Genomic DNA, 21956 nt, shown 5'->3' on the forward strand with positions numbered 1-21956 from the left:
TCTGACCAGGGATCGAACCTGGGCCCCCTGCATTGGGAGCATGGAGTCTTAGCCACTGGACCACCAGAGAAGTCCCTTTTACTTATTTATTTGAATTTAAATTAATTAATTTATTTTTGGCTGCACTGGGTCTTTGTTGCTGCGTGGGGCTTCCTCTAGTTGGGGTGAGTGGGGGCTACTCTTCATTGCGGTACACAGGCATCTCATTGTGGTGGCTTCTCTTGCTGCGGAGCACGGACTCTAGGCACCCGGGCTTCAGTATTTGCAGCATGCGGCCTCAGTACTTGTGGCTCACGAGCTCTAGAGCGCAGGCTCAGTAGTTGTGGTGTGCGGGCTTAGTTGCTCCGCGGCATGTGGGGTCTTCCCGGCCCAGGGCTCGAACCCGTGTCCCCTGCATTGGCAGGCGGATTCTTAACCACTGTGCCACCAGGAAAGTCCCCTTTATTTATTTTTTTAGTTAATTTTTTTATTGGAGTATAGTTGATTTACAATGTTGTGTTAGTTTCTGCTGTACAGAAAAGTGAATCAGCCATACATATACATATACCCACTCTCTTCTAGACTCCATTCCCGTATAGGTCATTACAGAGCACTGAATAAATTTCCCTGTGCTATACAGTAAGTTCTTATTAGTTATTTTTTATATATAGTAGTGTGTATATGTCAATCGCAATCTCCCAATTTATCCCCCCCCACTCCTTTCCTCCTTGGTAACCATAAGTTTGTTTTCTACACCTGTGACTCAGTTTCTGTTTGGTATACAGATTCATTTGTATGACCACCCTCTTTAAAATGGAAACACCAATCTCCAGCATTATTCTCCTTCTTGGACTTACTTTAATCTATAGCACTTATCATGTTGGTAGAGAGAAGAGGACTCAGCACTGAGCCTGCAGCTCTACAATATTTAAAACTTGGGTGGAAAAAAAAAAAAAACTTGGGTGAAGGAGGCAGCAAATGAACCTGAGGAAGAGCTTCCAGTGAGGCAAGAGGAAACCCAAGGGAGTGTGGCCTCAATGAAAGGCAATATAGGGGAAGGTGTTTCAAAAGTGCTCAACTGTACTGAATGCTGCTGAGAAGGCTGATAAATACTGGATACAAAAAATGGAACTGGTCTTGGCTAGATGGAGATCATTGGCGATCTCAACAAGAGAATTTTCTCAGAATGGCACAGACAGAGGATAGACTGGACTGAGGAATAAGGGAAGTAGTGGAAATAATATGCAAAATGTCTTTTGAGATGTTTTGCTATGAAGGGAAGCAAGTAAAGGAGGCATAGCCCAAAGGAGATGTAAGGTCAAGGTAGGGGTTTTTAAAGTTATTGTTCCTAGAGCAGAAATGTGTCCAGTGGGGAGAAAGAAAATGATGATGCAAAAGAAAAAGGATAAATCCTGGACCAAAGTCCTTAAGAAGGTGGGAGGGGAAGGAATCCAGGGTCCAGGTGCAGGGGCTGACCTCTGATGGCAGAAGAGAAAACAGAATATACTGTACTTATAGATGTAGGTAGCTTTGTAGATCATCAGGAAGACAAATTTTGGTCCAGTGAACTCTCTATATCCTGGCACTTGAATAAAAGCTATCCTAAAAGATTATAAGTTCTAGAATTTACCTTCACAAATGCCTTTTAATTGACTAGGAGGCTATTTTTTACTTTTTCTAAAGACTATTTTATTTATTTATTTTTGGCTGTGTTGGGTCTTCATTGCTGCGCGGGGGCTTTCTCTAGTTGCTGAGAGCGGGGGCTACCCTTCATTGCGGTTCATGGGCTTCTCATTGCAGTGGCTTCTCCTGTTGCGGAGCATGGGCTCTAGGCATGCGGGCTTCAGTAGTTGTGGCATGCGGGCTCAGCAGTTGTGGCTCGTGGGGTCTAGAGCGCAGGCTCAGTAGTTGTGGCATACGGGCTTAGTTGCTCTGTGGCATGTGGGATCTTCCCGGGCCAGGGCTTGAACCCGTGTCCCCTGCATTGGCAGGCGGATTCTTAACCACTGCGCCATCAGGGAAGTCCCTATTTTTACTTTCAAGTGAAAAAAACCCCACAGAAACTCCTTTCCCCTTATAAAATAACAAAATCTGCCCAAAGTATACTTTTATTTTCAGTCACGTTTCAGTTTGTTCTCCTCCTTTATCTGTTACTAGTATTAAAAAGTACTTTTGCTAACTTCTAGGTAATTCTGAGAACTAATTTGTCTTGGGCCTTGATGCTTGGTAGTTCCCAAATGAGGCAGACAGATTATTTTGCATGATCTAAAGGGGGTAATATAATGCCCCCTTTAGAAGATGGAAGATGGAAGAAACTGAGCAAAACAATGAGCTAAGTATCATGAACACCTCTGAGATACTCTTATTTACGATTTTGTGGGAAAGCTTCCCCTAAGGGAAGTGGTAGGTACTCCAGCACTTGCGCAGTTTAAAACACAACTGTAAAAGGCACTAAAAAGCATATTAGAGGGATTCATCCTGTAAAAGACCATGGGAAATACAGTACATGGCTAAAGAGAGTTCACTTTTAATTTTTGTGATTTTATAAAATTCATTATATTTGCAGAAAGAGTACTTTGGAGTTGAAGAAAAAGAAAGGGAGTGGAGTTGTCACGCAAATGGTAAAAAAAATCCCTGTATTTCTTAGTCTTAAAATAGTGAGACAGCTTTAAAAGTGAATTCTATGTCAGAAAATCCAAATGTCATAAATCATAAAAGGTTAAAGCTAGATTGGACATGGAATCTATGGTGAATAAAATACTGTGGCATTTTCACGATATCACTACTCAGCAAACAAGCATACAATCAGTACTTCATCTTACATTTTTCGAATACCCATTTTGTTCTAGATATTGTATTCTTGTGATGTATAGACAGATATTTGTGTGATAGGGAAAGAATTCAGGGGAAGCAAGACTTCTAATCATTTTCCCATTTGACTTGGGGCAGGCCATTTAATATTCATAGTTTCACTTTCTCCAGCCACAAAATGGGAAGGATATTTCCTATAATATTTGAATATTGTTACAGATGGAATGTTTGTGTCTCCTGCAAATTCATGTGTTGACACCCTCCCCATGTGATGGCATTACTTTGCAGAAATAATTAGGAATAGATGAGGTCATAAGGGTGAGGCACTCAAATGAGATCAGTGCCCTTATGAGAGTTTCTAGAGAGCTTGCTTGCTCTCTGTTCACAGTCATGTGAGGATACCAGCAGAAGCTAGTACAAGCCACCTGGAAGAGGGAGTTCACCAGATTTGATCATGCTGGCACCCTGACCTCTGACTTTGAGCCTCCAGAACTAAGAAATAAATTTCTGTTGCTTATAAGCCACTCAGTCTATGGTATTGTTATAGCAGCACAAACTGACTAAGAGAAATAATAAATGATTCAATATGCCTTGTAAAAGTGAATGTATTACATCAAAAGCACAAATGACAAAAGAAAGAAAGAAATTGGACTACATCAAAATAAAAAAATTTGTGCTGCAAATGATACTATCAAGAAAGTGAAATGACAACCCACAGAATGGGAAAGATATTTATAAATTACATGTTTGTTAAGGGACTAATATCCAGAGTATATAAAGAACTCTTACAACTCAACAATAAAAAGACAAATAACCAATTAAAAAATGAACAAAGGATTTGGACAGATATTTGTCCAAAGATATACAAATAACTAATAAATACATGAAAAGATGCTCAATATTGTTAGCCCTCAGAGGAATGAAAACACAAAACTGCAATGAGATACCACTTCACATCTACTAGTGTGACTATTCTAAAAAAGAGATACTAACAAGTGTTGGTGAGGATTGGAGAAATTGGAACCCTCATACGTTGCTGGTGGAATGTACAATGGTGTGGCGCTTTGGAAAACAGTTTTTCAGTTGCTTGAAAAGTTAAACATAAAACCCAGAAATTCTCCTCCTAGGTATATATCCAAGAGAAATTAAAACAAATGTCCACACAAAAACTTACACATAAATATTGATAGCAGCATTATTCATAATAACCAAATAGTGGAAACAACCCAAACGTCCATTAGCTGATGAATGAATAAACAAAATGTGGTATATCCATACAATGGAATATTATTCGGCATTAAAGAAATGAAGTACTGATATATACTGCAGCATGGATAAACTTTGAAAACATATGCTAAATAAAAGCAGCTGGACACAAAAAGCCACATAGAATAGGATTCCATTGGTAGAGACAGAAAGTAGATTAGTGGTTGCCCAGAGGGAGAGGAGGGGAGAATGGGGGGTGACTGTTAACAGGTACAGGGTTTCTTTCTGGGGTGATGAAATGTTCTGGAATTAGTGATGATGGTTGATAACTGTGAATATTCTACAACCATCGTACACTTTAAATGGGTGAATTGTATGGAATACGAATTACATGGCAATGACCACGTTTAAAAAAAGAAGTAAATGTACTGATATCAATGTCAACAGCCGTCTAAATTCTGGCTTACACAGAATTCCTTTCCTGGAGAGCAGATAATATGTAAAGCCAGCAGTGGTCTAATTTTACTTACAAATTCCTTACATATCTGGTTGTCAGGTTACTATTTTAAGTAAGTAGCAGGAAAAAAAAATTGTGACTTTTAATTCTGGAATGCAATCTGTAATATTATGGTTAAGTAAACCTCCCATACATTACATTCTTCGTAGGTGGCAAAATCTGGAATTTCATGACACTGTTAAACATTGACCACTGTTTAGACTTGTATATTTTAAAATATTTGCATTCTTCAGAGAACAGATTTGTGGTTGCCAGAGGGGGATAGTGCGTGGGCAAAACGGTGAAGGTGGTCAAAAGGTACAAACTCAGTTATAAGAAGTCCTGTGGGTGTAATGTACAGCATTGGGACTACAGTCAACAATACTGTATCATATATTTTAAAGTTGCTAAGCGAATAACTCTTTAAAGTGCTCATTCCAAGAAAAAAAACAAAAAAACAAGTATGTGTGGTGATGGGTGTTAACATATTGTGGTAATCATTTCCCAATATATACGTATGTCAAATCATTATGCTGTACACGTTAAAACTAATATGATGTTTTGATCACACACATTTCAATTAAAATTTTTTTTGTATTCTTGTCCAGGTGAGGACGATGGTTTCTTTTCCTTGGCTCCACAAGTCTTCCTTGTGTTTGTGTATGCACTTCAAAGTTTTCTGGGTCTCAAACCCATTTATACTTTCAAATTTGGAACACACTTTAAAAAAAAAATCAGAAATTATCTCTCTAAAAGAACAAAGTGAAATGAAATGAAGGTCTGCTTGTGTTAAAGTTTTCTTCCAAATGGGCTTTCCTTGCGGAGGAGGAAGAGTCTACGTAGAAAGGTTTTGCAGAATGTGAGCGGTCAGGCTGGTAGAGAACGCTCATCGCAGAAAGGAGACGTTTTCCGTTTCTTTTAGTTCGTTTGGGCGGCATCGTGGACAGTCGAGAGGCGTTTGTGAGCCGCTAAAGAGAAAAGCCTGGGAACAAGGGAGGCGCTGTGGGCCCGGGTCGCGGGCGGGAGTCCCCTTCTGGCCAATCTTCCCGTTGTCTGCAGGCCCTGTGCCCCGCGGCCTCCGCCATCGCCCGCCCACGTGGCCCTCCCGGGAACCTACCTGGGCCGGGCCCGCGCACCGCTCCCCGTGCCGTCGCCATGGCAACTCTCCGCCCCGCCCCCCGCGCTCGGCCGGTCCGCCGGCGGCCCCGCTCGCCCCTCCCCCCGCCCCGCGCGGCTGCCGGGGAGAGGGTGGGGCGGAGGCGGGAGGAGACTCAGGAGAGAGGAAATCGGCCGCGCGACGCCCGCGGCCCATTGGCTGCCTCGTCCTGGGGCCAGAAACCCCGCCTGTCTGACGGGGTCACGTGATCCCTTTCAAAGATGGCCGCCCTGTTGTTTTGATGAATAATACTTGGTGGGGCGAGGGGGTAAGAGTAGGGGTGGAGGGGTAGGAGGATTTACTCTTCCAGCCAGAACATCGCGAGTTCGGTCCTCCCCCTCCCCCTTGCCCAGGCTCCGGCGTGGAGGCGGGGCGTGGCCGGCCTGCTTTGGGAGGGGAGGAGCTTCTCTCCTCAGTGCTGGGCTCTGCCTGGGCGGCTCTGGGGTCGCCTTGCCTCGGGGCACCCACTCTGCAGTTGAACACTTCCCGCCAGGGGGAAAGGGTTGGAAGGAGAGCACACGATCTGCTGGAGGAAGCGCAGCTGCCGCGCCACCACCACGAAGACACAGTAGGCTCCGGGCACGAGGAGAGCTGGAGACCGAGCTCCCTAGTCTGGGTAACCTGGGAAGCAGAGGGTAAAAAGTGGCGCCTTACGGTAACCCTGTAGCAGCAGCAGTGGCGGTCAAAGGAGGCTGCTCGTGGCGTAAGCAGCTGTAGGAGTCTCTGGGGCAATTGGAGTGACCGACGCCAAGGCATTTCACTGCCTCTCGTGTTCTTATTTTTTAACCTCTGACTATGCAGTTCTGAAACCTCCCCCATTCGGGGGACCAGACAGCCCGATAGACACCTTCCACTCTCCTCCCGCCCTGGTCTCAAAGAACAGAAGATCTCTCCTTAACGCCTTTCACCATTAAGAGGAAAGCGATGGAGGAGCTGAGCGCTGATGAGGTGAGGAGGTTGGGGGACACCTTGGGAGATTAGTTGGCAACTCTTTGGCGCTTTGGATAGGGTTGATATTGCGCCAGTGGTGCCTGGCCTTTGGGCAGGAATGGAGATGACATTTTCTGAGAATTAAATGAGTCCCTGAGAGGGTCTCCGGTTGTATTCTCTTGTATTCCTTTGCCTTCTTTTTCCATCCTGAACTCCATTTGCCTCTTTTCGAGTCTTCTTTTAGGGTCTAAAGAAGAGGAGAGCATACTGAGGCTTTCATTCTTTTCTTCAGGGTATTTAAGCAAAAAGGGCTAGATTTACATCAAGTTGTGTGTGTGTGTGTGTGTGTGTGTGTGTGTGTGTGTGTGTGTGTGTGTGTGTGTATACGCGCGCGCTCGCGCATGTGCGTGTGCGCGCGCGCGCCTTACTGCAGAGATCTAAAGAATAATTTTGGGAGGAATCATAATGTATAGGTGTATGTTTTTAAAGGATTTGAAATCCCAAGTATGTGTGGCATTTCACTGTATAAGTTAATTAAACATTACATATGTGTTTGGGGGTGGTCTACAGACAGATTCTTTGATATTTAACAAAATATGCATCTTCTCAATAGCTTCGTGAATTACAGTTAAATTCTAGCAATTTAACAGACCACTAATGGCTTCTGGTATACTCCTCTTTCATTATGCCTTTTTCTAGTTTTTGCCCCTTTCAAATTTGTGTTTTGCTGTAACAGACACTGAACAGGAAGCAAATGGAAGCAAATGACTTTGAAAATTCCCCCTATTATCATTTCTGAAAGGAGTCTTACAGATCCCCTTCTTGATGTTTTCAAGATTATTTAATAATAATAAGAAAAAGTGGCATTTAGGGTACCAGGATTTTCCTGTGACTCTGATGACTTTTCCCTTCTTTTTTTTTTTTACAAATAGGGAGCTTCCCTTTCAGGACCCCTGCTGGCCTCATTCTCTTCCACCTACCATTTCTTCCACAGTTCATGTAAAACTTCTCTACAGTATTATGAAAGTAGTCATCCATCAGGTTGGTTGTACTGTAAAACTTCCATGCTTCAGTTTTAGCTGCAGAGCAGTCAGTATATTTACCTAGGGACTAAAATGCTCCAGAGATGAGGCAGGCAAGTGGTGGGTTAAGGGTCACGTAGAAAAGGAAGCAAATAATTTTGTTGGTTTTGATACCTGGCTTTTTGGAAAGTCAGGATTGCCCATTCTTTGTTACTGATTTTGTTTTCTAAATACATCAATAGTGTAATCTTAAATTAGAAGAATATTGAACAATTTCTTTGATTCAGGTAGGAACTATCAAGAGATCCTCTTAGAGGCACTTTGTTTTGTGTAGTTTTTTTAAAGTGCACCCCCTTTTTTCTTTAACATTAATGCTAGTGGATCATTTCTCTTAAGGCAGATAGTTTTTTAGTGAGTTTTTTACCTCCAGAAATTACTTTTTTTCTTGACATTCTTTAAATTGTTCCTGGTTTAGAAGTTTTTACATACTTGAGTTTTCACTAAGAAAACCATTAAAGCATACAGACCAGTTAAAGAACTGTATAATCTGAACTGTAGCTCTTCACTTTATCCAGTCCTTGAGGAAGGTATTAACTTTTTTTTTTTTTACCATATATGGAACAAATATAATCATTGTGGAGGAGATAGACATTTTTCAAGGTCAACAAAATATTAAAATAAATGTGAAAAATTAAATTCACTAATATAAGATCAATATAAAATTATGTTCAACAAATTAGTTGGCCTGAACACAAAGGGACAGTTCAATAACTGGTAATTTTACTCTCAGCATAATCTAAAACAAATATTTTATGGGGAAGAAGCTTAAGTTTTTTTTAATCCATTTCCTGTAATTCTGGGATTAGGTGAACAGTTCTCAACAGAGACATTTCCAGAACTTTTGCCTTATTGTTACTCTATGGGTGGAAACTTGTGTCACAGATATGGTAGTTGACATTTATTTGGTTAGAAAATAATACATTTATATTATTGAAAGCTCAAACATGTATCTCAGGGTGTAAACAATCAAGACATTGATCTTTCAATCTAAATTAGGAAATTAGGTATGACAGAGTGTCATATTTTAGCAAAATGAAAATATATGAGAATGTAGTCCATGGCAAATAGAGCCTGCTATAACCAGGGTAGTAGCTTTAGAAGATTTTACATTATGGGTACTTTTTGGTCCCTCTTATAGATCACCTTGAATTCTTGTACTTTTCTTCTCTTGTGCTTTCTCAGTAGAGTATTTCTTTAACTTCAGTGCTGTTTATATAGCACATTACAATGAGCCCTTTGCTGTATAGAGCAGATCCATGACTAAGTTTATTCTCTTCAGGAGCCTGCATTTCAAGGTGTCATTATTTACATTACATTCATTCTGTACCCTGCTCATGTGTTTTTTTTTGTTTGTTTGTTTTTTATACCAAAATGATGCTCTGAGTAGGGCAGGTATTTTAAACTGGTTTTCAACTATGGTGATGATGTGTTTTCATTGAAATGATTTTCTTTCTTTTTTTTTTTTTTTTTTGCAAAATCTGTATGACCTAGTTCATCTTCAAGAGGGCTGGCTGGGATTCAGGGTGTGGTCAAGGGTTTAGAAGTTGTCTTCCTTCCCAAATGCAGAATATGGCCTTGGACATTTTAGCAGTGTTTTCAGTGGAGCGGGACCAACATTTGTTAGCAGAGACCCGCTCTGTGCCGGGCACTTTACAACCATTGTCTCATTTGATAAAACGGTGCAAGTCCAGCAGTTCCTTAAATGTTCCTTGTTTTATAGGTGAAGCATCTGAGAATCAGGTTAAGTCCACAGTGCCCTGGCTTAGAAGTGACAGAATTGGAATTCAAACCCAGGGTTCCTGATCTAAAAGCCCTTTTTACTGTATTTTACTGCCCAACAACTGCCAATAAATTCACCACAGCTTCTATATAAATATCCTACTAACATGGTTGATCTGCATAGTTTTTCTGTAAAAGTGTTGCTTTTTATGAATTCATTCATGATGTGACCAAGTTTCTAGTCTTTTTGGTGCTGACTCTCATCACACCCCTCCAAAATCATTCACTCAGCAAACATTTTTTAAAAAGATGCTGTTGGGGCTTCCCTGGCGGCGCAGTGGTTGAGAGTCCGCCTGCCGATGCAGGGGACACGGGTTCGTGCCCTGGTCCGGGAAGATCCCACATGCCGCGGAGTGGCTGGGCCCGTGAGCCATGGCCGCTGAGCCTGCGCGTCCGGAGCCTGTGCTCCGCAACGGGAGAGGCCACAACAGTGAGAGGCTCGCGTACCGCAAAAAAATAAAAATTAAAATTAAAAAAAAAAAAAGATGCTGTTGCTTTGTGACCACCTAGAGGGGTGGGATAGGGAGGGTGGGAGGGAGACGCAAGAAGGAGGAGATATGGGGATGTATGTATATGTATAGCTGATTCACTTTGTTATAAAGCGGAAACTAACACACCACTGTAAAGCAATTAAACTCCAATAAAGATGTTAAAACAAAAGATGCTGTGCATTTCCAGCAATGTGTTAGGTAGGTTAGGAGAAACACAGTCTTTTTCTTAAAGAAATTATTTAACTGGGGTTAGGGGATGGGTAGAGATAGAGATAGCTAGGAGTCCAGCAATTACAATACAGACAGGGTGCTAAGAGCTGTTGTGGACCTATGCACAAGACAGTAAGAAAAACAAGAAGGGAGCCCTGTTGGCTTAGCGTCTTAGCGAAAACTTTCAAGAAAAAGCGATGCTTATGCGAAGGGCTCTTGAAACCGGCTGTGAAACTGGGGAGCTCAGGAAACCACAAGAACTAGTGGGACTGGAGACAGGATTTGCCTGGGGGAGTGGCCGCAGGCAGACAGGCACCAGGTCTCCGAGGGTTTTCAGAAATGCTTAGGAGTTTGAACTTTCTCAGTAAGACTATCAGAAGCCTTTGAGGGATTTTAAGGGATTCGAAAGATAACTGGCAAGGGTGTCAAAGGTGGATAGGAAGAAGGTGGCTGCTGTTGCTATGGGAACCAAGGCAGTGGAGTCTCAAGCAAGGCCTTGGCAGTGGGAACGGAGGAGAGCAGACATCAGAAATATTGAGGATCTAAGTTAACCCACTTCTGATGATAAGTTTGATGTGAAAGAGGTGGACGCAGGGGAAGAAAGAAAAAGATGACTCCTTGGTTTCATTGGAGGAGAGAGAAGGAATTCCAGACAAGGAGCAGATTTTGGAGAAAGCAGATTTGTTCCTTTGGACCACTGAGAGATGAGCTGACATAGAGGCGCCAGCCCTGGCCTTTCTGCTCTTAACATGTCCATCTCTGACCTTTTCTTTCTTTGTAACAGGCCTCAGGACCTAAGCTCACTTTTTTTCCAGTAGATCATTGCTAACACGCACTTGATAACCAGGATTCTCCTTCCTCAAGCCTGGAAGGAGAGTGGGATGTTGCCTCCCAGGCCCCTTCTCCACTCCTTTTTGTTCATTTTAGCCAAGAAACAGAGAATGGTAATGATAATATTTGATATTTATGAAGCTCTTAATATGTGCTAAGCACTTAACTTGCTCAGCAAGGTTGGTACTAATAGCCCCGTTTTACAGATTTAAAAGTTGAGGCTGATAGAAATTAACTTGCCAAAAGGTGGACAACGAGGAAGTGGTAGAACCTGGATTCTAATCCAGAGTCTGATCCCAGAGTTCTTAATCCCTTTGCTAAACTACCTCCAAAATAGGAATAATCTCAGCCAGATGTAATGGTTGCAGCATTTTTATTGTCCCTCTTGAGATGGGAAGTGGAAGCCCTCGTTATTGCTAAGAGTGGAGCTTATCAAACAGCCCTCTACTCTTTTAGGGGAAAAAGACAGAAAGACTTCTGACAACGGGTCCTTGGGTCTTCAGGCCTGTGCTTGGCACAGAATGCATTTTCTCAGAAGGTACTTGTGGTGTGTCCAGGTGGAGAGAGCTTCTGTAGCAGCTCCTTCAGTGATACTTGCCATTTACTTGCTGCATGTCAGACACCACACGAGCCTTGCTTGCATGGAGCTCCTTTCTAGTGGGAGGAGACGTGATAAACAAATACATACACATAAGATGTCATTTGGTGACAGTGCCACGGAGAAAAATAAAATAGGCTATAAAGGGATGGAGAGCAATGCGAGGAGTGTGTGCAATTTTAGGAGGCGACTTTCAATCAATTCTGAGGTGCCCCAACCTTTTTTTTTACTTCACATTTTCACATCTTTGAAATTGGGATGCTTCTTGGTGTAATCACGGTTGGCCACGTGGTAGTTGTGAAAGTTGTCATTTCCTGTTTATGTGTAAACCTGGTTATACCTGTTCATGTTGTTGTACCTTCAATTAAATGCTGTGCATGATAAATATAGTTGCTATTTTAAATGCCTCCCCCCAAATTACACTTTGATTAGCAGTGAAAGCATATGTTACTTTGTATGCAGAGAGAAATGGAAATAGCAGTGGGGTCTCAATTTGATATTAGTAAAGGAAACAAAGAAAATGTTGGTGAAAGAATGACCACAATTTCATATTTTATTGCAAAGCAACAACCAAGTGCATTAGGGAGCCGTAGAAAGGCAGAAATCCACAAGTCTCTGAAGCTGTGTCACATTTTGAAATTGAACATACAGTTAGAAGGACTGCCTTTTACACCCAGGCAATGCAATTGAAGGTCAGAGACACTCCACCTTCTCAGAAAGAAATTTCAAAGCAATGAGAGGCTGGTGTAACTGATTACTACTCTGGCCTGGTCTGTTGTTAAGGTATTTTGTTGTGGTTTAATGGACAGTAGTTTTTTGTCTTGGTGGTGCAAAAAACAACGGTGCAGTTTACAGTCAGTGACATTTTGTATTTGATGACATATGGTATATGCCCAGCTTTGTTTTAGATCATGAGGATATATGAATGAACAATACAGGCAGAAATCCTTGCCTGCATGGGGCTTACATTCTGAATTATGTTTTTTTTTAAATTTATTAATTAATTAGTTTATTTGGCTGCGCCGGGTCTTAGTTGTGGCGTGTGGGATCTAGTTTCCTGACCAGGGATCGAACCCGGGCCCCCTGCATTGGGAGCGTGGAGTCTTAACCACTGGACCACCAGGGAAGTCCCTGATTTATGTTTTAAAAGAATCACTGTGGCTGCTATGAAGAGAATAGATAAAGGGGGAAAGAGTGAAAATGGAGAGAAAGGTTAGGAGGCCAGTGCAGGAGTCCCAGGACCAGGGTTTGTAGTGGAGAAGGTGAGAAAAGGTCAGATAGAGGATGGTCAGATATTTTGTGGGTAGAGCCAATAGGATTGGGTGATGGGATGGATGTGGAGTGGAGTCAAGAATGGCCACCTGAGCTGGGATGTCATCGAGTGGACCGTTGTAACAGTTGAAATAGCACAACACGAAATAGCAGCTGCTTAAACCAGATAGATGTTTATTTCTCTCTAAATAGAAGTCTGGGTAGGAGGCTGGGGCTGCTGTGGCAGCTCCGCGCTCATTAGGGGCCCAGGCGCCTTCTGTCCTGTACCAACTCTCCTAACGTATGGCATCCATCTTTTGGTCCACGTCTGTCTGCACTGTAGCCAGAGGGACGAGAGGAGAGGGGAAGGAGAAGTCATGCTCCTCGTTAATGGCACAGCTTGGAAGTTGCACAGATCACTCACTTCTGCTCACCTCCCATTGGCCAGAACCTAAGTCACGTGGCCACGGCTCCTGGCTGGGAAGCTGAGAACTGCAGTTCTTACTGGGTAGCTGTATGCTCATCTAAAAGCTCTCTCACGTTAGAAGGGGAGTACAGTCAAGGCTGTTCTGTTCAAACCCTTCTTCCAAAACCTAAAACACACGCTCTGCTTTCCTAAAGAGGCAACCTTCAGTTGAGTCCAGAATCTCTGGGTGATATACCATCCAGGAACCTTTAGATTAAAATGCAGGTTATCAGCTGCTGTTCCCTCCCCGCGCCCCCGCCCCACCATGTGATGTGGTGGAGTAGGATAGAATCATGGAAATAACTACCACTTCGAAAAGGGAAGAATGGGGAGTACAGATCCCTCACTGGTCCACAGCCATTGTCAGCTCCTGCCAGGCTGTGGTAGGGGGTCTCCCTGCCTTGGCAGTGGTGGGAGTTCCTGAATCAGTCCTTTGGGGCCAGGTCATTGGAGAATATCCCCTTCCTGGGGCTGAACAGTGTCTTCAGCTTGTTTCTTTCAGGAGCCTGAAGGAGTTGGCTTTTTCAACCCTACTTGATCCCCAAATTACCAGACTCTGAGCAAACTTAGACTAGACTGTGGACGTGCCTTAGGCAGACCTGTTTTCCCTTTTATCTCTGCAGGCAAATCGGCAAACTGCAGCTTGAGTCTGTCTCATTCTTGTGGAACTTCTTGCTTAAAGTGGCAAGAAGCCAATAGGCACCCAAATTCCGAATTGTTCAACCAGTTCCCCTAGAATTGTAGGCCGTGTAGGCATGCAGGCTATTTTCTGAGGTGTCACAGGTTTTACCAAACGTTTTATTGTGGCCTAACAAGGTTACCAGCCTTCCATCCTGCAATATCTGTGCCCATGCTGAGCCCTAAAACACTGCCATGTATTTATATTCTGTTTAGGTTGATTACTTCCAGGTTCCAAATTCTATATATTAGTTAAGGTATTGGTTTGATTGCTGCAGCAGAGATATCCAAAATAATAATGGTTTAAATAAGATAGAAGCTTATATTTCTTTTAAGTAAAAATCTGGGTAAGTGGTTGAGAGCCGGTTTAATAATTCCATGATCACTAGGGAGCCAGTTCTGTTTAGTGCTGTGTTATCCTCTGTATGAGGCATCTAGCTTGTAGTCCAAGATGGCTGCTCCAGTGCCTACACGCACATCTGCATTCCAGTCCTCAGGGACCAAAGGGGAGGACATGTTCCCGTCTGTCAAGGGCATGATCAGAGATGTCACACATCATTGCTTACACCTCCTTGGCCAGAACTTAGTCACGTGGCCATAACCAAATGCAAGGGTGGCTGAATGTATAGGAGGAGGAAGCAACTAGCTATCTCTACCACAGTGATGCCAAGAGTTTTAGCCTTCACAGTTTGAAAAATGGAGTTGTTCTGTACTGAGGTGGGGAACACTGAAAGAGGAGATTAGAGGGAGAAATTAAGCTGTTTTGGTCATATTCTTGTTATATTGTTTATTATTTGTCCACTTGGAGATGTTAAGTAGGTTGTTGGATGTATGTTGGGCTTGCAGTTCAGGAAGAAGGCTGGGGTTGGGGATACCAGTCAGGACGTTGTCAGTATATTTAAAATCATGAGAATGGACAGATGACCTAGGGAGTGAGCCTAGATAGAAGAGTGGAGGTCAGAGGACTGAGCCTTGAGCCTCTCCAGCATTTAGAGATGGGAAGGAAAGAGGACCCAGATGGCTTCACTGGTGGTGCAGTGGTTAAGAATCCACTTGCCAATGCAGGGGACACAGGTTCGAGCCCTGGTCCGGGAAGATCCCACATGCCACGGAGCAGCTAAGCCTGTGCGCCACAACGACTGAGCCTGTGCTCTAGAGCCCACAAGCCACAACTACTGAGCCTGTGTGCCTAGAGCCCATGCGCTGCAACACGAGAAGCCACCCCGATGAGAAGCCCCTGCTCGCCATAACTAGAGAAAGCCCGGGCGCAGCAACAAAGACCCAACGCAGCCAAAAATAAAATAAATAAAAATAAATTAATTAATAAAGAGAAAAAAAAAGAGGACCCAGAAAAGAACTGACAAGGGATAGCCACTGAGATAGAAGGAAAGACAAGAGAGCCTGGAGTTCTGGTGTCCAGGAGAAGAAAGTGTTTCATGACGGAGGGCAGTGCTCAGCTCTGTTGAATGCCAGTGAAGTAGATTAAAGGAAGACCAAGACTCAACGATGGCGTTTGGCAACGTGGAGGCCATTAGTGACCTTAACAAGACCAATTTCATTGCTGAATAGGCTCAAGACAGGACGGGATGGGAGAGTACATAGCTCAGAGTGAGGTGTCAGCTCCAGGGGTATACTGGGGAGCCATCCATACACTGTGAAGCCATGGGTTTAAAAAGTGGGAAGAAGATATTTGGCGAACATATCTGTCTATTTATTTATGGCTGCGTTGGGGCTTTGTTGCTGTGCGCGGGCTTTCTCTAGTTGCGGCGAGCAGGGGCTACTCTTCGTTGCAGTGCGCGGGCTTCTCATTGCAGTGGCTTCTCTTGTTGCGGAGCACGGGCTTTAGGCGTGTGGGCTCAGTAGTTGTGTCTCACAGGCTCTAGAGCGCAGGCTCAGTAGTTGTGGCGCACGGGCTTAGTTGCTCCACGGCATGTGGGATCTTCCCGGACCAGGGGCTTGAACCTGTGTCCCCCGCGTTGGCAGGTGGATTCTTAACCACTGTGCCACTAGGGAAGTCCCAGAACATATCCTTTTAAATTTTATCTTTTACCATTTCCTATTATGATCACTAATTCCTTTATTCATTCAATAAATATTTACTCTTTACTCTGTTCCTCTCTTTCCCGAGGTAGGAAGTAAAGGTGTGGAGGTAGATTTGTATATTATTCCTAGCAGGGTGTTTGGGGCCTGAAGAGTTCCAAGTGTAAATTTTGAACCATAATCTGGGCACACTGAATCATACTACAGTTAATCTTTAAAACATTTAAGAAAGAGTGGCAAATAGGTATATGATAAAATATTAATTTTGTTTGTGTAGTTTCAGCAAATATATGTGGGATGTTTACTCTCTGCTGGGTATTGGGGGTACATGTGCGGAGATACCGTCTCAAATATGAGACCTGGTCTTCACCTTCAGTGAGCTCGTACTGCAATGGGGAGACAGGAACACAGCCAACTCCAAGTAGAGTTCAAGGGCTGAAAGAGATATTTAAGTAAAGGAGTACAGTTGATGGAGCAGTGAATCCTGACTGGGGAAATCTGGGAAGGGCTCTGGGAGGATTTGAGTTAGTCTGTAAAGATGATCAGAATTTTTGACATTTAGAAAAATCTGTGGTGAGGATAAATATTTCAGTTATTTCTTACTCTGGGCAAACTCTGTTACCTTCACTCTTTGAAATTGATTGTAAAATTCTTAGAAGCACTGAAGAAGCATTGGAGATGGTGAAAAAATCTCTGATATTGGTGGGTGTTTGTGGGTCTGAAAGGTTTTGCCATGTGATTATCGAGCACAGCCAACTGTGTAACCCCAAACGCTCCTAAACCAGTAAGTGAGCAGAAGCTGGAGGAGGAGGAGTTGAGGAGAAATAGGAAGAACAGAAAAGGTGTTTCATTAAAATCGCTTCTCCTATCCTGATATTAATCACACTGGTTGGAATTGTCTATTTGTTTGGCGTATCTCCTACTGCAGCATAAGCCCTGATTATTCGTGTTTTCACTGTTTTTAATCCATCTCTTAGCACGGGGCTTGACACAGGGTGCTCCACGGTAAATAGTGGCTGAGTCCACGAATTGACTACAAGGCGTCTTTCCGTGACTCCCGGTTCTTGTGCTGCAATCGTTTTTTGTTTTGTTTTTGCTGTTACTACGTAAAATTACATTAGTTAGGTTAAGGTAGGCACTGGAAAGAAACATTATTGTCAGAGCTGTAATTCAGAGTCAGATGTACCTGGGTTTTAGGTGGACCAACCAATGGGATGACCCCGGGCAAAGTACTTTCTGAGCCTCAGTTTCCTCACTTGTAAAATGGGGGTCTGCATACCTGTCCGTGGCATTGTTCTTCATAGTAATTGCAGTGATACATAAAGTGCTGAGTGCAGTGCAGAGCATGTAGGGACATATTAGCTCTCATATGTCCCTTCCTGGGACAAATTAGCTCTCTTTTCCAGAGTAAGATTAAGTTGTACATGGTAAGAATTTTAGTTGGTGCTCATATAGCACCTACCGAGCCCTTTGCACATAACGATGCGGAGAGCATAAAAGGAGGTCTCTTACTTGTTAAGGTAGCAAACAGGCTGGGGCTTGTGTGAAAGGTTGGGTTGGAATCCTCTCCCCCAGCCCCTTAAGCTTCCTAAAGTCTCTTCTCACCCAGCTGCCATCTTTTGTGTGAAGCCACAGTGTTATCACTTGGCACACCTCCTCTTCCTTTTTCCTAAAATCTGGAGTGATCAGGTGGCCTGCATGTACTAAGGGGGTGAAGGAAGAGCGAGGAAGTTTGAAAGGAAGGGAACTGTGCAGACAGGAGAAACACGCTGCGTATCAGGACCAAAACCCAAAACACGAGGTGATTCAGTCTGCTCAAGTCAGATGACGTGTTTTGTCTTCTGAAGGGGCTGTCCCCTCCTGCAGGGCTGGAGAAGGGGAATCTCTGAATGGGATGACACTGTGCGAACTGCTTACCAGCTGCCGTATCTTTAGCATCATTTGAAAACAGTAGTCAGGCTGGGCAAAGAGGTCTCTTTTGGGTCCTAGTATTGAGAATATCTGGCCTTGACTTAATTAACTTTCTAATTAAACTTTGTGAAATGTATTCAGTGCACATTGTTTCTTTGCTCCCTGTCAGTGTTTGGCATAGATTCTAGATGTGTAATAGTGTCATGGTAATTAGTTAAATTTTCTGCCTAGATGAGATGGCCCTTTGCTTTTATGGGTCTTTTTGGGAGCTGAACTCCTCGGATTTCCAAACAAATCATCATGCACATCTGTCATCTGCCAGGCACTCTTCTAGGGTCATATTAGGTCAGGGTCTTTGGTCAGACCTCTGTCTATACTTGTCACCAGGGCTGGCTTCGCGGACATGTGACCTGCAGTCAGAAGTGCCCCACACTTGGTCGAATGCTCTGCTGTTGCTGTCTTGAAATTTTTAATACATTTGAGAAAGAGGCCCTGCATTTTTATTAGGCCCCAGGCCCCACAAATCCTGTAGCTGGTCCTCGTTTGTCACTGACTTTCTCTGTACAGGTGGGTATATGTCTGGAGAGCGTTTGGTTAGAACCAAGCTTATAGAAAACCGTATGAAAGCTCATCAAAGACCGATGTTCAGGTTTTAATGGAAAAAATATTGATATGTGTCTGACTCTAATGCCATGTCATTAAGAGAATTTCTTGAAATTTTTAACAAGTTTCTACTTATACACAATATTGAATCTTTGGATAACTCATTAAACTTCATCAAATAGATTCACTTTTTTTGTGTGTGTGTGTGTGTATTTTTTTTTACGCGGGCCTCTCACTGTTGTGACCTCTCCCATTGCGGAGACAGGCTTCGGACGCGCAGGTTCAGCGGCCATGGCTCACGGGACCAGCCGCTCCACGGCATGTGGGATCTTCTCCGACCGGGGCACGAACCCGCGTCCCCTGCATCGGCAGGCTGACTCTCAACCACTGCGCCACCAGGGAAGCCCAGATTCACTTTTTTTTTAATCAATATTTTTACATAGAGGCATTTACTTCCATATTATCGTTTTCATGTTGCATATCTTATTTCTCCAATCTCAATGAAACCTCTTTTTTATTTTATCAAATACATTGGTCATATTTTTATAGTATAAACACTTGTTTTCATGAATTATGGATTGTTGTATTTAAAACTATAAGTCGTGTTTTAAAATTTTAAAAATTTTTGATTAAAAAGTGTTGTCCAACAGCTAGTTTTCTATATTATTGGTGCTTATCTGTAAATACTTCTTTGTGCTGGCCAATCAGGTATTATGATTGACCCAAAATAATCATATACAGATTTCTCATTTTCAAAAATAATAAAGTACATTTAATGTTAGAGATGGAAAAATTCTGTATATATGAATGCCCTGGTGGGAAAAACTTATTTCTGAGAGGGAAATGAAAATTGGTGGAAAATTAAAAAATATCTAGCAACCTTTATAATCTACTGAGTAGAACTTTTTATGTGTGATTTAATTTACCCATAAAATTATCCTGTTTAGGCTATTGAGGGATATGAATATTTAGAAAAAAGCAGGTAGTAAAGTTTTTTTTTTTTTTGGCCACGCCATGCGCATGTGGGATTTTAGTTCCCCAACCAGGGATCGAACCTGTGTCCCCTGCAGTGGAAGTGCGGAGTCTTAACCACTGGACCGCCAGGGAAGTCCCTTTTATTTTTTTTAAATTAATTAGTTAATTAATTTAAAAAAATTTTGAGGCAAGATGAAGGAAAAATTTTAAATGCGAAAAAGCAATAGCAAAACACTTTTACCTTACTGTATATAGATCTCCCAGAGGAATTTACACTTTGGTTTCAGCAATAATTATTTTGTGGGCCAGTTAAAAAATGTTAACATTCAATCTACACAGAGAAAAAAATGTATAGCCCCTTTGAGCTTTGAACATCAGTTATGTAGAGTAGATGTTTAGAGTGTCATTTACGACATTTTTGTTTTAGGATGCTACCGTATGACAGCATATATATGTTTATGTTTGGTGAACATTAATTAATTAATTAGCTTTCCACTTTTATGTTAGTTAACCTTTTAGTTATGATAAATACAGACCAGACATCATTTCCGTGGAGTTCCATCACAGGAGTGCCCAATTTTTTTTCTTTCAAGGCCAACTTGGGGCAGATGGGTTGGTCATCTGCAGGGGCTTTTGTGTGTTTGTTCTTTTTTACTTTGTATAAATGTCCTCACACTCGAATAGTTTGGTGATTTCTGGTCTAGGGAAATGCGGATAAAGCAGTCTTTTGCCTTGAGATGTTATGATTAGAATGGCTTGTGAGTGGGAGAATTTTAGTGAATGCCAAGTGGAAAATATGCTTGTGCAAGTGTCCCATTAGACACCTCTTAGTCTTTTTTTTTGGTAAGTTTTTTTAAATTAAATTTGTTTATTTAATTTTGGCTGCATTGGGTCTTCGTTGCTGTGTGTGGGCTTTCTCTAGTTGTGGCAAGTGGGGGCTACTCTCTGTTGCGGTGCGCGGGCTTCTCATTGTGGTGGCTTCTCTTGTTGCAGAGCACGGACTTTTTGGGAAGTCCCTCTTTGTCTTTCTTGATGTTAATGTGGACAGGTAACAAAGCACATTGACGCGTACTGGAACGACATATTTATATGAAAGTATTGCCATTTCTGTTTTTAAAAAGGGCTGAGTGGCATTTGGGATGATGCTTAACCTGTAGGAGGAACTTAAACATTAATGATCCATGTTAGGAAGGAAACCTTTATTCATATCAAGAATATGATGGGGCTTCCCTGGTGGCGCAGTGGTTGAGAGTCCACCTGCTGATGCAGGGGACACGGGTTCGTGCCCCGGCCCGGGAGGATCCCACATGCCGCGGAGCGGCTGGGCCCGTGAGCCATGGCCGCTGAGCCTGCGCGTCCGGAGCCTGTGCTCCGCAACAGGAGAGGCCACAACAGTGAGAGGCCCGCGTACCGCAAAAAAAAAAAATATATATATATATATGGACAGGAAATGGCCAGAAGTCAGTGTTTTCTCCCTCTGAAAGAGCCCGCTTTCCCCAGCCCTGCTATATAGATCTGCTAGAATATTGGCGTTGGAGTGTTCAGAGTTGGTGTGAATGTAGACCTTTGGTAGAGATTAGAGAAAACGCACGAACCCTGCCCCAGAAGAATTTACACTTTTGTTTCAGCAATAATTATTTTGTGAGTCAATTTAAAAACTCTTTCCTCATAGCTGGGCTTCAGGAAATTCTTTAAAATGTCTAATACTGCCTGTTTCACTCGGTCATTCTTAAGTGACCAGGAACCATTCTGTGAGAGAGTGTCAGAAGTAGCTGCTACTTGGTCTGTAGGCTCTTCTCGTCTGTTTAAGGGCCACCAGGGAAGCCCTGTAAGAATCATTTTTTAAAAATCAGATCTAGTTAAAATGATCCTACCCTCAGGCTGTTTCTCTGCTCTATAATGTTAGGCTCTTGATTCTAGTGGTTTCTCCTGGTTTCACAGTCGGCTAATAGATCCGATGTTTTTCACAGATCTGATATAGCTGTGCTGTTTATTCATACCGTTTGGGTGAAACAGAGCCCTGAGCCAAAGGAAAACAGCGTCTGAGCCTAAAAGGGAGGTGGACAGAGCAAAAGGATGGTGGAAACCTGGAGGCTGAAGCTACAAAAACACAATGACTGTTTACTGTGTGTCAGGTGGGCGCTTGGTTTGTTCAGCAGATATCTACCGAGTGCTCTCTGCTGTAGGCATTGCTGTCGTTGCTTGGGCTGTGGCGGTGAGCACGATAGGCCAGATCCCTGCTCACCTTGTGCGGCGCCGCGGGGAGGTAGGCCATACGCCCATAAAGAGAGACCAGCCCACGTAATGTGTTGCGTTACCTTAATCTCTGATGACTGTCTTGCAAGATGAGTGATATTTATATCATCACCTGCTTCCAAATGGGGAAACCAAGACCCAGAGAGGTAACACAGCTGGAAATGGGTACAGCTGGGATTTTGCCCCAGAGCTGGCCCCAGGAGAGCT

At 43.0% G+C, this 21956-nt stretch overlaps 1 protein-coding gene and 1 long non-coding RNA gene across 6 annotated transcripts in view; one reads left to right on the forward strand and one right to left on the reverse strand.

Annotated features, from left to right (window-relative positions):
- Positions 1–3517: 3517 nt before the first annotated feature.
- On the reverse strand, positions 3518–5775 carry LOC137215112 (uncharacterized). The gene is made up of 2 exons (XR_010939164.1): positions 5610–5775; positions 3518–5474 (listed from the first exon to the last, which is right to left on the reverse strand). It is a non-coding gene; the product is annotated as an uncharacterized lncRNA (long non-coding RNA).
- Positions 5776–5839: 64 nt separating this feature from the next.
- The window catches only part of UBE4B (ubiquitination factor E4B), a 107790-nt gene continuing 91673 nt past the window's right edge, over positions 5840–21956 (forward strand). The window contains exons 1-2 of one of the 5 annotated variants that reach the window (XM_067719774.1): positions 5849–6264; positions 6450–6596. In XM_067719774.1, the coding sequence (XP_067575875.1) occupies positions 6573–6596 (24 nt within the window). In that variant the 5' untranslated portion in view covers positions 5849–6264; positions 6450–6572. Of the gene's footprint in view, positions 6597–21956 lie in introns of all 5 variants that reach the window. The other 4 variants (XM_067719795.1, XM_067719765.1, XM_067719782.1 and 1 more) reach the window with 4 other exon arrangements.

This window comes from Pseudorca crassidens, chromosome 2 (genome assembly GCF_039906515.1).
Source record: "Pseudorca crassidens isolate mPseCra1 chromosome 2, mPseCra1.hap1, whole genome shotgun sequence".
NCBI classification, from domain to species: Eukaryota; Metazoa; Chordata; class Mammalia; order Artiodactyla; family Delphinidae; genus Pseudorca; species Pseudorca crassidens.